Genomic DNA, 16,604 nt, shown 5'->3' on the forward strand with positions numbered 1-16,604 from the left:
AGGGCACTTCTGATCAAATATGGCCACACTGGCAACACAGCAAATATTACAGTTAACTAATAACAGAATTGCATATGTTTATTTTATAGTGACTAGGCACATTTCCCACTACAGAATACTCATTGTGTGATGCTTCCTCTGTGGTGTTCTCTTCCCACTGCTTTTATGTGAGAGCGGGAAGTTAGGAAAAATCTTCATCTTGGCAACCACTATTAGCAGGGTGGAAAATCCAAAGACAATTTTCCAGTGTTTTTTTCCCCCTCCACAAATTATCTGTATTAACAATGGATACCAATAGCAAATACAGTGTTAGGCAAGGTAGGCAGTTTCAACATTTTTAGTTTCATTTGCTAAATCCATGTAGGGATCCTGGAGGAATCAGCTGAAAATGGACTATCAAGCGGATTTCCTTCCATCCACCATGATGGAAGAAATGCCAACCAACATCACAGCACAGATTCCTGCTATGAGTGCTTTTTACCCGAGTACACAGATGCCAAAATGTAGATGGGGACAGAGGTGCACATGCAAGCCCTGCTCCCAAGAGGCTCATGTGTGTCCTCCTTCTCTCTCGCAGCTGTGGCCTTAGTCTCCATAAAGCAAAACTGGAAATTTAACTGCTAAAATTGACAAGAATAGCAGCTGAAATATCAGGGAAATTTATTCCATCCACAGGTGGTAAGGTAGAACTAGCTTTTACTGCAAATTCCTGTTGTCTGTGCCCAGTACACTGTCAACAAAGCAACAAGCTCATAACTGAAGAGAAAGCTGTGAATAAATGTGAGGAAGAAGACGCAAGTATAGAAGATTCTCTTGCTATTATGAAAAACAGTTAAGCCTTCCATTCTACATTCATTGTTTCACACTGCTGGGAACTGTGTTTTCCTATTTGGAGTAAACTCAAGTCACAGTTTACATTTCACCCAGAAACAGCCTGACACAATTATACAACAATTATAACACTTTGATGCGAGAACTAGGCAGCAAAGCAGACAGGTGTAAAAAAATTATGAAAGGGTAACACAATCTTACAAGCTAACATTTGTCAACAAAAAGATTGTCATATAAATTGTTTATTGTATTGTAATATTCAATATCCTTTATAAGACAGGGATGCGGCAGCAAGGAAGGCCCTCTTTTTTTTGGTAATCCACCTAGAAGTCAATGAAGGCACTTGACACAAAGGAATATATGGCTCAGCTGTAGGAGATTCAGTGACAAGAGCAATTTACATTTCTATAGTTTCTTTTATGTGCCCAAATACCCTCAAGCATTTTGCAAAGTGATAAACATCATATCTGGCTAGGAGAAGTGATGGGATGTCAATATAGTAGCACCTCTCTGTACAATCAGACACAGCAGCCAATCAATGCATAGTACTACCCCCACACACCTGTAAGCATGAATGCCAATTAATCTGTGCTGCTAAGAAAATAGAAAGGTTTTGTCTCTGGGCAAAACCTTTTTTCTTTTTCCTTGTTATATAGTTACCTGAGTGACCACAAAATGTGCTTGGTTCTTTGATGTTGCTGCTGTACAGTAGAAGTACATGGCACGTCCCCTTCTCTTCCTACAGATTCCACCTCAAAACTCACCTTTTCATGAAACCTTCACTCTAACCTCTTAATCCCTTTGCCCAACTGCAAACCCAAACGCTACCAAACCCAAGACCATTTGAATGGCATTTGCTCACATTTATCTCTTGCTGCCCTTGCCTTCCCAACCCTTCCCCTCCTGTTATTGCATTTCCCCATTATCATATTCAGACGGTCAGTTTCTGGAAGACAAGAGACCTGATCTTTACTTATGGAACTCTGTAAAGCAAGACATACACATAATCTTACAAGCTAACATTTGTAAGCTTTGGGGTCCATTTCTTGTTGGCATTTCAGCTGCATTCCTTCAAAGTGACAGGCAGTTCCTTCCCATATTCATTTGCTTATCGCTATCTTCTGCTGTTCCCAGTTCAAATTTTCCCTGCCGAATAATAAAGGAAAGTGGCTGCCTGCCCACCAAGGAAGGGAAAGAGAGAGAATGGGGTTGGGGAGAGGAAGAGTTCCATTCCCAGCAAAACCTTTTTCCCTTTTTGCCAAGCCAGCATCATCTCCCTCCACAAACAAAATACACACAAACACACAGAGGACCCAACCCTGGAGTGCCAGCAACAATTTGAGAGAGAGGAGTCTAACACAGCTGCAGCTATGCACACTTATTTGGAAGTTAGCCCCTTTGAACTCAGTGGGGTTTACTTCTGAATAAGAATGTACAGGATGGCACCAGTGAATGATGTGGTTGTAGGTCTCTCTCTCTCTCTCTGCCTCCCTCTCCTGCTAGCTGCCTCCTCCTCCTCAATTGGTATTTGATCCTCACCCCGGAAAAAGCAAAGAGCAGGCTAGTCAGTTTCACCAACACTAAACCAATCAGCAAAGCAAATCACTTTAATGTTACAGTTGCTGCAGATTTTTTTTGGTGTCAAGAACAGCTGCAGAAACTTGCAGCATAAAAGATTGGTCTGATAGATAGAGAATGTGCAAACTATGGGGGGGAATCCTGTAACAAATCAAATTCAGGGAAATTTTTACCCATCCCTAAATACAATAATGCCACTAGTAGCATAGCTTCTCTGGCAAAGGAAGACAATTTCCAATTTCCAGGTTTCCATAGTGCAACATCTTTACACATACACTTTTGTTCAGTTCAAAAAGACATTCCCAACTGAACAAAGTATCACACATGCTGATAATAATGAATATCACAGCTGTATAGAGCCTAACAAAAATGTATATTCATTCTACATATGTCTTGTCAATCTGTTTTCCCTCTGAGTGTAATAATACTAAGCACTGGTATAGCGCTTCATGTACATTATGTTAGCAATCCTTACAACAGTCCTGAGAATCAGGCCAGATCGTTATCCCCATATTGCAGGAGGGGGAGGCATTTGTTGAGAGAATAGGGGATTGCCTAAAGCTACCTTCTTCTCCATTTTAAATACTGACACAACAGTTAGCTAAATCATAAAGATTTACCTATGATGAACTCAGCAACTTCTAAATCTCCCATCCTTAGTTTTCCTCCCAGAATAATAGTTTATCATCATTTCCGTGCCTTTGGAAAAACCTGACTGGCTTCTGTGATCAGGCCTTCAAAAGAACTCTATTTCATCAGCACATGCACGTGTAGACACTCTCACACAGCAGCAAGAGCAGCTATCCTCCAGGGGTCACAATTGGGTTACAAATTCCATATAACATGATGACTGAGAAGCCTGATTTAGAACAATTTATTCACATCCTTCTTCATTAAGATTCAAATGGAATAAGTAATGTAGAAATTGAACAGATACAGAAAATGTGCATAGCTTGCTCCTGTAGTCAGTAAACATTTATTCACTAAGCAAATATCTCTTCTCCTTCCCTCCTCCTCCTCTCATATCCTTTATTTCTCTCCCCCTCTCCTCCATCCTTTCAGCTTGCTGTTTTAATGCATAATTAAGAAGGTCAAAATTAATGAAGCAGCGTGGAGTAAAGTTCAAGGAATCCCCAGGCACTATTTATTCTATTAGATCTCAGGCATGAATGTCGGTTTGGCAGTGTTAGAGGCAGAAGCAGTTAAGCTGGCAGTATCCCAGAAAGAAAACTACCAAGGGAGACTTACCTGCAGTGTCAAGTCATTCCTGAGCTCCTTCCCTGCAAAAATCACACGCAACTGGTCAGCTGGAACTCCCTGTCGCTTAGCAACCACCTCCTTGAGCTGGAAGATGCTGGTGTCTGAATCAACCTCCACTGGGAAACCATGGCTGGAGTCGAACCTGACAAATACTGACCAAGAACAAGACATTTTTTAAAAAAATGCCTGAATATTTTGAAGTCTGATACATCTGAGAATGGCACAAGAAATAGCTCTTTCTGAAACATGGACAACAGTCACAATGGTACTGTAAAATTTTAGTATGTTTTATCATTTTAAAAGAAAGAATAGTGTCAAATTGCAGTTTATTATTTTGAAAGGGAATTCCAAGTAAGAAATCCCATCATGTAATCATCTTAACTAATTAAACATGCACTATGTTTCAAACATCAGCCTAAATTACACTTACTATACAGAATGAAAAAGCAGACTTTATTAGCAATATGCAGAATAATCACTATTTTCAATTAAGTGTTGCCCTTAGGAGAGATCAAAATATATTCTCTACAAATCTCTCTCTCTCTCCCTCTCTCTCTCTCTCTCTCACACACACACACACTCACACACACAAAAGAAACACATGCATACTGAGTGCTGAAGCAGCTTTTGAAAGAAAGCTTTTTAAATACAGTAATACCGATTCATACACATTGGCCTCCCAGAGATATAATTGTCTAGCAAATAATGATGGAGAGAAAATTATATGCTGCCTGCAGCGTCTTTTCTACAGCACTGTGATCTTTCTCAGAGTTCACTTAAATAACTGCAGTACGTAACTCCTGCCAACATACTCTTTGGTGCCAAAAATTGCTCCCAAACTCAGAGCTACAGTAACCGGTCAAGCTATACACCAACATTTGGCAAATAAGCTGCAAACTACAGTCATTCACAAAACAGGGTTGCTTTCTCATTATTTCAGAAATATAACTTGCATCATTATACGTTATATACTTCAAGCTGAACCTGTGATTGATGGTAGTTATGAAATGTATGGGGACAAACTGGGAATGCACAGGAACTAACTGGAACAACATGGGAGCTCTTCTCCTAATCCCCAAATATTTACTTAAATGCAGGTATCACATGCTATAGCTCCTACTCCCCAACACACATCCAGAAACACATAGGTCCGCATAGGCACAGTCACTTGCACCAACATAAAATAGCTCCCACAACAGCTATTTCTTCTTTCTTGTATCTTGTTTCAGTTGCCATCTTCGTATGACATAAAGCAAACATGTACTAGGATACACAGAAGGGAGACCCAGATACTTCTGCATTTTCTGTAAAGAAATCCAAGATGCACACTTTTTCCTTTGAGCTGGGGATGGGGAAAGAGAAGAAAAATAATGAAAAGAGGTCACTGTCCTGTTAGGTCCCCCCTACTCCCAGTCAGAGATGTAGTCGTTTAGGGTCTTAGACCCTTTACTTTTGGGGGAGCCAGATCCCAGCAGGGTCCCTGCATCTCCAGCATCCTATAAGCCAATCAGCATGAAAGCGGAGTGTGTTGGCCACTGAGAAGAGCCTTCTAACTTGCTTCCTTGCTGATTCCTACTGATTGGAGCCAATCAGAGTGAAAGGAGTTTCTACTAGGTCCTACTTCAAAAAGCCAAGTTGTGGAGAGTGAGAATTCTATAACTGTAGAAGAAGAGAAAGTGAATCCTGATTATAGCATCCCATCTACACCATCAAGCAATTGGTAGGAGCAGGAGATAAACACGTAGACAATGAATTCAGTAATTCAAGCAATATCTCTGACAGTGAGAAAGGACAGTCAAATTGTGACAGTGAAAGAGAACCAGAAAGCAGAATTCAAGCCTGGTCAGATTATTCTATGATCTTAGAAGGTTGTATAATCTTAGAAGGGGGTATGCCTGTGACTATTATGAAGGGACTCTGCACTTCTGGAATTTGCCATTACACTACTGCTCCCAGTCTATGAAGGTCCATCAGTAGTAATAAGCCACAGTGACTGTTTAGATAGCAGTGCTGTTGGAATACAAAAATCCCATCACCTCTGCAGCCACCAGTGGTAGATGTTAATCCATGTTGAAAAAGTGCAGCCTAGAACAGAGTTTGTGGTTTTTCATCATAAAGTAGGAATGGAGATCTCTTCCTGTTAGCCTGTAGACCATGCCAGCACCAGGAGCTCCTTCCATGCTAAGTAAAGGTGGCCAGTAGGCAGAGAAGTTGGGGGGGGGAGAGACAAATGAGGGGGAGATAAATCATCATCATCATAATCTGACTGGGAATAGAAAGAAGGGGATAAAAGAGGAAATCTGTTATAGGAGGAAGAAGTGAATGTAAAATGACCAGGAAGGAGGGATGAAAGAATCTGGCAGGTTGGGAATAGGGGGAATAAGGTACAGATTGAGTGTGAAAGAAGATCAAGAGATTAAAGTAGGATGGGTATAAAATACTTTGAGAAGCATGTAGGGGTGGAAAGCGGGGGAAAAGATTCGTCACTTAGAGCATTTGGATCAGCAAACTGCCTAAAAGGGGAGGCTGTCACAATGCCTCCAGAGCAAATGTTTGTACTTAGCTTGAGGAAAGCTGAGCTATGGAAGGAACTACATGTCATAAGGAAAGCATTGTGGCAAAGGGTTTAGCCGTTTCCAAAGATTGGTTAAGTGTCAGCAGAAAATGATACCAGTAATTGCCTGCAGATTATGCCAACTCTGTCTCCATTTTCCACCATTTTGTGACAGCCTCTGCACCACCATTTTGTGACTGGCAGGTCTCAGTAATATTCAGCTATCTGGAGGAAGAAATTTGAGAACCCCTACTATACGCAACACAACTGACATCTGTACAGTTGCTCAGAATTTCTGCTGATATAAATTAGCATACAATTTTAACACTGGGAGTATAGCCATTTGTCATGGAGGACCACAAAGGAATCTCTTGTTAGAGGTTAGCATAAGAAATATTTTTTCCTCGACTCCTGTTGTGAATTATTAAAGGAAGGTTCCTAAAGCAATGCTTGAAGATTTTCCACATTTCAAAAGACAGATGCCCCTTGTGAGTTTTTCACAGTTCGACCTGCCACTGTCTTCCCTGTGGCAGTATTTAAAAAGAAAGAAAAGTTTACACACCACATCTTTATTATCATCTTCATGCCCAAATAATAGGTTTCCCTTAATAAACAAACTCTTAGGAAGAGATTTAGATGCTAAGTCCACTATCCTGCAAAATAGCCTGAAGCCACTTTTGCCATGTTACATTATATGACATGACCTGTTTGCTGAAAGCAATATATGATAATGTGTGTTACAAAACAGAGTAGCTATTTCAAGGGGGAAAATATACATTTAAAACTTTGGCATACTTAAAATACTGTCCTCATATACCGTAATGATTAGTTCCAGCTATTTTTAAAGCACCACATTATGTTTTCATACAACTAACCCGTATTTTAGAAAATCAGTAAACACCTTGTTAATAATAATAATAATAATAATAATAATAAATTTAATTTCTTCGTCGCCTGTCTGGCCGATGGCCACTCTAGGCGACTTACAAAATTGTTAAAATACAATTGATAAAATACAATAATACAATATAAAAACAATACATCTGCAGCAACAATATTAAAACTGGGCAGGAGGCATTACAATTATAACAATTAACCCTCCCCGGATACCCCAAAGGCCTGCTGAAAGAGCCAGGTCTTTAAGGCTTTCCGAAACACATTTAGGGAAGAGGCATGCTGGAGATCTTGTGGGAGGGAGTTCCAAAGAGTGGGGGCCGCCACTGAGAATGCCCTCTCTCTAGTACCCGCCAATATGGCTGTTTTTGTCGGCGGGATTGAGAGAAGGCCCTGTGTGGCCGATCTTGTCGGGCAGCATAATTGGTGGCGTTGAAGGCGCTCCGTGAGATAAACTGGGCCAAAACCGTGTAGGGATTTAAAGGTCAATACCAACACCTTGAATTGGGCTCGGAAAACAACTGGTAGCCAGTGTAGGTCGAACAACACTGGTGTGATGTGATCTCAGCGGCGACTACTCGTAAGTAGTCGAGCCGCCGCATTTTGTATCAGTTGTAATTTCCGGACCGTTTTCAAGGGTAACCCCACGTAGAGAGCATTACAGTAGTCCAAACGAGAGGTGACCAGGGCGTGTACCACTAGTGGGAGCTGGTGAACAGGAAGGTAGGGTTGCAGCCTTCGTATGAGGTGTAGTTGGTACCAGGCTGCCCGGCTCACTGCCGAAATCTGAGCCTCCATGGACAGCCTGGAATCAAGCACAACCCCAAGGCTGCGGACCTGGTCCTTTAGGGGTAGACTCACCCCATTGAACTTCAGGTCAATGTTGCCCAACTTTCTCTTGTCCCCCACAAGTAGTACCTCGGTCTTATCAGGGTTCAACTTCAGCTTGTTCCTTCCCATCCATCCACTCACGGATTTCAGGCACTTGGACAAGGTCTCCACAGCCAACTCTGGTGAAGATTTAAACAAAAGATAGAGCTGAGTGTCATCTGCATATTGGTGACACTGCAGCCCAAATCTCCTGATGATTGCCCCCAGCGGCTTCATATAGATGTTAAATAGCATGGGAGAGAGGATAGAGCCCTGTGGCACACCACAATTGAGAGGCCAAGGGTCTGATACCTCCTCCCCCAACGCTACCTGTTGGTACCTGTCGGAGAGAAAGGAATGGAACCACTGTAATACAGTGCCTCCAATTCCCAATCCCTCCAGGCGAAGCAGAAGGATACTGTGGTTGACAGTATCAAAAGCCGCTGAGAGATCGAGGAGGACAAGAAAGGTGGATTCTCCCCTATCTAATGCCCTCCTCAAATCATCTACCAGAGCGACCAAGGCTATTTCAGTTCCGTGACCAGTCCTGAAACCCGATTGGTATGGATCCAAATTGTTTGGGTTAATTGAATACATTAAAAACACTTGTTTTGAAAAGGAAGAGTTGAGACCTCAGGAATACATACCTAGTTGTTGTCTTAGATCCACAGTCCATTAAAATAGAAAATAAATTAATACTATTGATTCATCCCCAATTTCTATTAAAATGTAGAACGTGCCATAGCAGACTGGGATGTTTTATACTATATAATCAGCAGTGTAGATATCTGAATCAATGTCAGCAATGCGCAAACACATTAAAGTGATAGAACAGATTTTATATAAAGCTTTATCCTGTGGGTCAGTGAATGAGCAAACATGCAGGGAGTATGGCTTATGCCAAAATGATGTTATTACTGTTATGAACCAAACCATACATTAAGGTGAGATGCTACTTACTATCAAGACCTGCTGCGGCAGTTGGAGCCCACCCTTCCCTGCCCAAGGCTATAAAAGAACTTATTTAGGAAAAGACGAAGCTACATTCAGCATCAGGTTTGCTACTGCAACCACATTGGGCTATAATCTCTCAATCCACCTCCTTTGAAAAGTGCTATGGAAAATGTGTCCCTTAAACTTTAACGAGACTTTGGAGTGGGGGCTGTGCATACAGGAATACCCCACTATACGGACCTTCACTTAACGTACACTCACTTTAACAGATATACTCTATACTCCACCATGCCCCTGTTTACGTACACTTGCTTCACACTTACGGACACTTAACGGTGCATGGGGGTGGAAATAGATGCGATCGTGCCACTGCAAATCAGCTGGGAGGCGCAATCGCGATCAACTGAGAGGTGCGGCAGTGCAGCAGCAGATGCTTCAGCGCGGGGCTTTGAGGCTCCTCATGATCGAGAGGTAAAAAAAGTTTTAAAAGGTAGTGCTTCACTTTAAGGACATTTTTGGTTTACATACTCGCTCTGGTCCCATTGAGTACATTAATGCGAGGTATTCCTGTATACAATATGGAACATAGTTTCTTCCCTCTTCAAGAGGAGTGTATACTGGAGCAAGAGCTTGTTGCGGAAAATATTTTGCATTGTTTTGTTGTTGTTCTAGTGGTCTTTGAATTTTACTTTTTAAACTATGTGAATGTGGACAGTTTCGAATTTTTCTTGGAAAAAAAGTAAGAGATTCGTAATTTTAAAAAATAATAACTTATCTAGGACATTTACTCAGTACTTGGATTAGACTGAAACAGCTATGTCAGATCTAATTATCAATGTGCAAAGTGGTGCTTTATGCGGTTGATGTAAAACTGGAAGGGAGGGGTAGCATGATGATCACATTATACTAGGATTGGAAATGACAATGCTTAGTAGGAAAGTTTTTAAATAAATCAATAACTCCAAAGGAACATAAGGTGTAGGGTAATTTCCCCCCCAAAACAGATTACTCAAACTTAAGTCAAAGTGACCTATGGGGGTTGAAGGACAGCAGGATCTACCTCCCTGGCTGGATCCAGATCCTCACCCCTGCTCTATGTAGCAGCTTTTGCCACAAGTTACATTATGCTCATACTGGAATGGAAGAGCACACACCCACTCTTCCACCATACAAAGGTTGTCGCCACATGGGTATATGTCCGAACCAGGCCTCTTTGTACCTGAGAAAGAGGAAGGAAAGCAACCCACATTGTCCAGAACCAGAGACCAGGACCAGCTTTCCCTGATTCTTGCTGTGTACATGCCAGAGCGTTAATGCACAAGTGGGTTGCACAGATTCAATTTTTTCATGTGTGCTTTTGTGCGTATTTGTCCAAACATGAGTGCTTTCAGATGAACTTTATCTCAATGTTTCCTTTCCAGTGCTTCGTGGGATGTATTCACGCTGTGTGCCATTGTTCCCTCCCCTCAATTAATGCTTCCCCACTCTGTCTGAGTTCCATAAATTTGAGCTTCATTGGACATGCACACAGATATTTGTTCACATGTACACTTGGCTATTTTTTAAAATTATATCTGAGATACAAGTTTTCTGATATACCAGAGTTGTGCTAAAAGGTTAAAAAATAAAAATAAAATGCATGTGTGTTGCACCCAGCTCAAACACCAACCCACCGAGGAGTGCCTTGCCAACAGAAATAGGGGGGTTGGTGAAAGACAGTACCCAGCAAAACGTCACTACACATATAAAAAAGCCCTACACATTTTTTAAAAAAATCCATCCACATGAAAATTATGTCCAGAGTTTGATAACATGCAATTTTATGTTGGATTTCCCCCCCATTATTGCATTTTCCATAGATCGGAAAAATCTGGATTAAAGGGGGTGAGTGCAGACTGCCACATGGATGAGAACAACATTGTGTGGACAACATGAAAAACATACACACATGTAGGATGCATCAAATCCACTTTAAACTGCCATATCTATCTGTTCTGTCTCTTGTCTGTTCATCTTATTTAACAAAGCAGGAATCAAATTTCAGCTACCTAAGAAACATGTAAGTCCCTCTCCACCCAAGAGTTAAAAATGTCTGTATATTTTCATTAATGCTAGAACATTTAATCAAAGGGGTATCAAAACAGCCTAAGGATTATGACTGAAATGGATGATGAAACAAAAACACAATAAGACAAAATGCATTGCTGGCAATGTATCAAAAGATTAAATCACCACAAGCCTTTATTCCTTGTAAATAAAGACGTTGACAAATGAATAGCATTATAATTATTTTTTAAAATCTTTCACAAGCTTCAAATTAGTAATGCTACAATACATTTTCAAATTATTCACCATTGTCCTCTTTTTAATGTAATTGTGTTTTCAGTACTGTAGCACAGCGCTTGGTCTTTTTGCTGCCCAGCAAACCTGGAAAAATAGTTGTTTAGTGATTAAATAACCTTTGTAAAATTACACACACACACACCATATTTGCATAACGTATAATACTCCCAGCAGAATATTCATCTTTGCATAATGTTTTCTACCAGCAAATGACAAAGGGAAGGAAGAACAGCATAATAAATCCTGCTTACATTATTCTAATGTTGCTGGGACATTGTAACTTCTTTATTCTGTCAGAAGCAGTTACCCTCCGATATTTAATTCTTTTTTGAACAAGGCAAAAAGGCCCATTACATAATGCAAGTTGCTCCCTCCCATAGAGCAATGATTTCAAGATTTCAAGACTGAATTAAAATCTACGTAAGAAAAAAAAAGCTTCCTTCTGTGTGCCAACTGGTAACATTATTGGGGATGGGGAGCAGAAAATATTAAGCTAAATTTATCTGGATCTACAGCTGGCTCTAATTCCTCATTCCTGTTTTATGGACTAGTAACCAAATCCTAAATTTTCTTGGAAGTCCTTCAGTCACTGAGACATCCTTCCAAGTAAATATGTGCACTGGGGATGATATAGATTTGCTTTTGTTGATTGACACTGTCGCAGAGCAGCTCATTCTTGGGGGTCATTGAGATTTATCATCCTCTAGACGTACTTCACCTTGATGGAACCTCTGACTCTTTGAGTACTGGTGAAGACCCAGGCTGGCCTTGCCTTGGTGGAGATTGCAATTTCTCTTTCCCAGAGGAAGGGGAACCTGATTTAATTTGTTGGCATGATGATGCAGCTCTCTCCGTTGCTGCCAAGGATCCAGATTTGTTGTGCCTTGGAGGTGACCCAGATTTGGCCTTCATTTCTTGCAATTTGTTTTGTTTGGGGGAGGGGTGGTTCAGATCTGCCATTTACTTCAGAAGATGATCTGGACCCACTTCTTCTGGAAGGTGACCTAGATTCTTATTTCACTGCTGGAGGAGAGAGCCCAGACCTGACTTGCCTCGAAGGTGATGTGGATCTCTGTGCATCAGGAGAGTATCTGGACTTGCTCCTGAAAAGAGATCTAGAGTGCTCTTTGGTCACTGGCGAGGAACCAGACCCGCTTTGCCTTGGTGGTGATCTGGATGTCTTCAACTCAAAAGAGTCAGTTTTATATTACCCCAAAGGTGAAGTGGATTTCTTTTTCTGTTCTGAGGAAGTATATGTATGTATGTCACATGTATATGACTGCAGCCTGGGAATAAGTCTAACTGCACTCAGTGGATCTTACTTCTAAGTAAACATTCATAGAATTGGACTATAATTCCTTTATTGTAGCTTAGCATTTGCAAACAGGAGAAATTGAAGTCAGTAGGGGGTCCAGATCCTTAATTTCCCCACCCCTGCAGCTAACTTTCATAGGTGGGTGAAATTCCAAAAGACATAATAAGGCCATTCACTTGCAGCAAAACATGACTGCAATTAATCTCTATTCAAACTGTGTGCACAAGTGGTTGAGCACCATTTTTTCAACCTGCACTAGCTGCCTCCACCCAATTTGCTCCAATTACCCCTCCCACTGCAACAAGCCATCCCACATGCCAGGTTGAGAGTTTCTGGGAGGCACAAGGACTGCAGTGGGAAAGAGGGGACAGGAATTTCTCTTTGTGGGGGCATCTTTCTATGAGTGCAGCATTAGGTATCACTGAACGGTTAGTTATATTTTGATTGGCACTGAACACATTATAAAGGAGTTGATAAGCATTTGCCTGAAAATAGTGACATTTCTTGATTTCTGGGTAGTCATCCAAAATGTCTCAAATCAGCCATGGGCAATCAGACAATTAGGAATAATAGCTTGTATTCTATTAGCACAAGAATTTATGCTTGCACAATGAAACTTTCCCCCGCTTCCCCTGCATGCCCCCTAAATCTATTTTGAATGTTTTCCCCGAAGCCTCCAAAGCAGATCTGGTTAGGGTGCGGGTCATGTGTGGTAGAAGAGAGGGGGGAAGTTCTGTTGTGCAACCATAAATTATTCCACTAACAGAACAAGTGCACTGGATGCTGCCCAACAGCATTAAATTTTATATAACAATACTTTGACAGCAGATATGTAAATGTGTTGCAGACTTAAGATGAAAGGATAAAAATTTTCAGGACTAATCAAGGAATTAGTATTAAATGGTGCCAAATATTGTCTAACGCATCTAAAGAGAACATTTAAAAAATTAAGTGTAAGGGATTAAAATGATTTTTTGTGTTTATGTTAACATCATTTTCGTGAGAAAGAAAACATACAGAGCTTTTGTTCTTCTAAAAGTTATAAATATTTGATAACCTAACAATAAAAGTATAAGTAATTACAGGCTATGATGCCATAATGTGATATCTAAAAAAATTATAGTTCAGAACAAAACTGTTTCAGTCCATTAGGGTTTTCCCCCCTTGCTATTTCCCTGTAATCAGTGCAGGCCTATGGAAATAACTTGATTCAGTCTTTATACAGGCTTCTACTAGAAAAGGCCAAGACCATGTTCTGGCTGGCACTCTTAAACTGGCACCAGCTTAAGCAGTTTTATGGGTTTGATGGCTGGCATTTTGTGGATTCATTTGGAATGAAAGACCTTCCTGAACTTTCAGTACAGATGGTGTGAAACTATTCTATGGCCTCTCTGTGAATGAAAGGACTTCTTCTATTCATGAAAGGGGCTGTGATCCAGTGCAGGTGATTTTCACCAGTTGTCCCTTCTCCTGCAGCCTTCTGGACCACCTTCTACACTGTCCCAGAGGGTCCTCCAACTGGAGCAGATGTTCTGGAGGAACAAAAAGAAAATCACCTCCCCTCATATTCTGCAAGCAGAATTCTGCTCACAGCATTTGTAGCTCATGGGATCTCAATCCCATGTATGCAGACCTTACAGAATGGCAATATTCCAGGTAGCACAAGATTAACATGAAAAGTAAACAGTGGCAGTAAAAAAGGACATTGTGCCATGTCTTAATTTCATTTCCACACCCTGCTGGTTTCTGAATTAAGGCAGCAACCATGGATCATACGGCGTGGGACCACAATACCTGGTGGAACGCCTCCCCCAATATGAACCTACCCGTACACTACGCTCTACCTCGAAGACCCTCCTCCGGGTACCTACCCATAGGGAAGCTCGGAGGGTGGCAACAAGAAAAAGGGCCTTCTCGGTGGTGGCCCCTGAATTATGGAACAATCTCCCTGATGAGATACGCCTGGCGCCAACATTACTATCTTTTCGGCGCCAGGTTAAAACTTTCCTCTTTTCCCAGGCATTTTAGCATTTTAGTATGTGTTGAAAACTGTCCTGATTCTTCTGGAGAATTTTTATAATTTTTAAGTTTTTTAAAAGTTTTAAATTTGTTTATATGTGGCTTATTGTATTTTTGATGTTTGATAGTTGTACACCGCCCAGAGAGCTTCGGCTATGGGGCGGTATAGAAATTTAATAAATAAATAAATACATAATAAATAAATCATACCAGGGGTCAGGGAGACCGACTGCTGAGGAGCTACTAACTTCAAAATACTAGAAATCCAAAAAGGGGGAGAATCAGTGAAAAAGAACATCTCACAGTCACTGAATTTCACTGAGAAAAGCAAACTTGAGATAGTTGATATAAACCACTTAGAATTTAGGGATTCACTATCCAGGAGATATGTGGTAATATCATATCAATGCCCTCAGCAACTTGCCATACTTGCTTCAATTTACTGGCATCTGTTTTATTTATTTATTTATTTATTTATATACCGCCCCATAGCCCAAGCTCTCTGGGCGGTTTATAGTAGGGAAATGCTGGACATTATGATGTCACGTCATATATCTCATTCCTAAATGTTATAGATGAGACACAGAACAGCAGTAGTCATTGTTTCCCCACAACAGCTAATTAGGGCACTTATTTGTCCAATGTGTTCTACTGCATCTAATCAGAATTTGTGATGTTTAAATGCTCACAATTAAGTTGTTTCTCTCAAAATGGGTTTGAGTGACCAGCCTCCGACTCAAAGCTATGTACTGTGGACAGCTTTGAACATTAAGGGAAAATGCAGAGCATTGAACATTTAGAGCAAGAGTCACCTTGCCAGCAAGTTGGACACTGAACTCTGGAGCAAGCACAATTATGCAACTTGGAGCAGCCCAAAGATTTATGGCAAATTCTTTTAAATTCACTCAGGACTTCACTGCTGAATTACTTTTTCTGAAACTGCACTCTGCAAAATTTAGATCTGAAAGCTTTACTCTTGTATCTTTAATAACATAGAACCCAACATGATGGTTTTATATATTGTTTGAAAATACATGATATTTATATGAATGGCACATCTCCACTAAATTCAAGACAGCCTTGGATCATCTGCCGCCCAGCGGAGCTTTTTAGGGTGGTACGAGGGCTTTTACATTCTGGCCCTCCTGATACTAAGGAAACATCGGAAGCTCGCTGCAACGAATTTGCGGAGCACTTCCAGGATAAGATTGCTTGCATCCATCGGGACTTAGACTCTGATGTTATGACAGATGACTCCATTGAAGTGTCCAGAGCGCGGTCTTGTCCATTGTTGGATGAGTTTCAGTTGGTGCAGCTCGAGGAAGTGGACAAGGTGCTTGGAATGGTGCGGGCGACCACGTCTGCCCTTGATCCTTGCCCATCTTGGCTGGTGAAGGCCAGCAGGGCTGTAACCACCGGCTGGGCCAAAGAGGTGATAAACACCTCCTTGAGAGAGGGAGTAGTCCCTGGTAGTCTCAAGGAGGCAGTAGTGAGACCTCTTCTAAAGAAACCTTCTTTGGACCCAGATATTTTGAACAACTATAGACCGGTGGCGAATGTCCCTTTTTTGGGCAAGGTCCTGGAGCGGGTGGTCGCCGGCCAGCTCCAGGCGCTCTTGGATGAAACCGATTATCTGGATCCGTTTCAATCCGGTATTAGGCCTGGTTTTGGCACTGAAACAGCCTTGGTCGCCCTGTATGATGACCTTTGTCGGGAGAGGGACAGGGGGCGTGTGACCCTGTTGATTCTCCTTGATCTCTCAGCGGCGTTTGATACCATCGACCATGGTATCCTTCTGGGGAGGCTCACGGAGTTGGGAGTTGGGGGCACTGCTTGGCAGTGGCTCTGCTCCTACTTAGCGGATCGTCGCCAGAAGGTAGTGCTTGGGGAACATTGCTCGACACCCTGGACTCTCCATTGTGGAGTCCCTCAGGGGTCGGTCTTGTCCCCCATGCTCTTTAACATCTACATGCAGCCTCTGGGTGC

General features: G+C 41.5%; 1 protein-coding gene across 9 annotated transcripts in view; it reads right to left on the bottom strand.

The window, feature by feature from the left end:
* Window positions 1-16,604, bottom strand: part of PRKN (parkin RBR E3 ubiquitin protein ligase) — a 1,296,326-nt gene that overhangs the window by 1,066,818 nt on the left and 212,904 nt on the right. For all 9 annotated transcript variants that reach the window (XM_061624330.1, XM_061624331.1, XM_061624327.1 and 6 more), the window contains one exon: window positions 3,658-3,821. In XM_061624330.1, coding sequence (XP_061480314.1) covers window positions 3,658-3,821 — 164 coding nt within the window. The remainder of the gene's footprint in view (window positions 1-3,657; window positions 3,822-16,604) is intronic.

The sequence above is a fragment of the Rhineura floridana genome, chromosome 4, assembly GCF_030035675.1.
Source record: "Rhineura floridana isolate rRhiFlo1 chromosome 4, rRhiFlo1.hap2, whole genome shotgun sequence".
Classification (NCBI taxonomy): domain Eukaryota; kingdom Metazoa; phylum Chordata; class Lepidosauria; order Squamata; family Rhineuridae; genus Rhineura; species Rhineura floridana.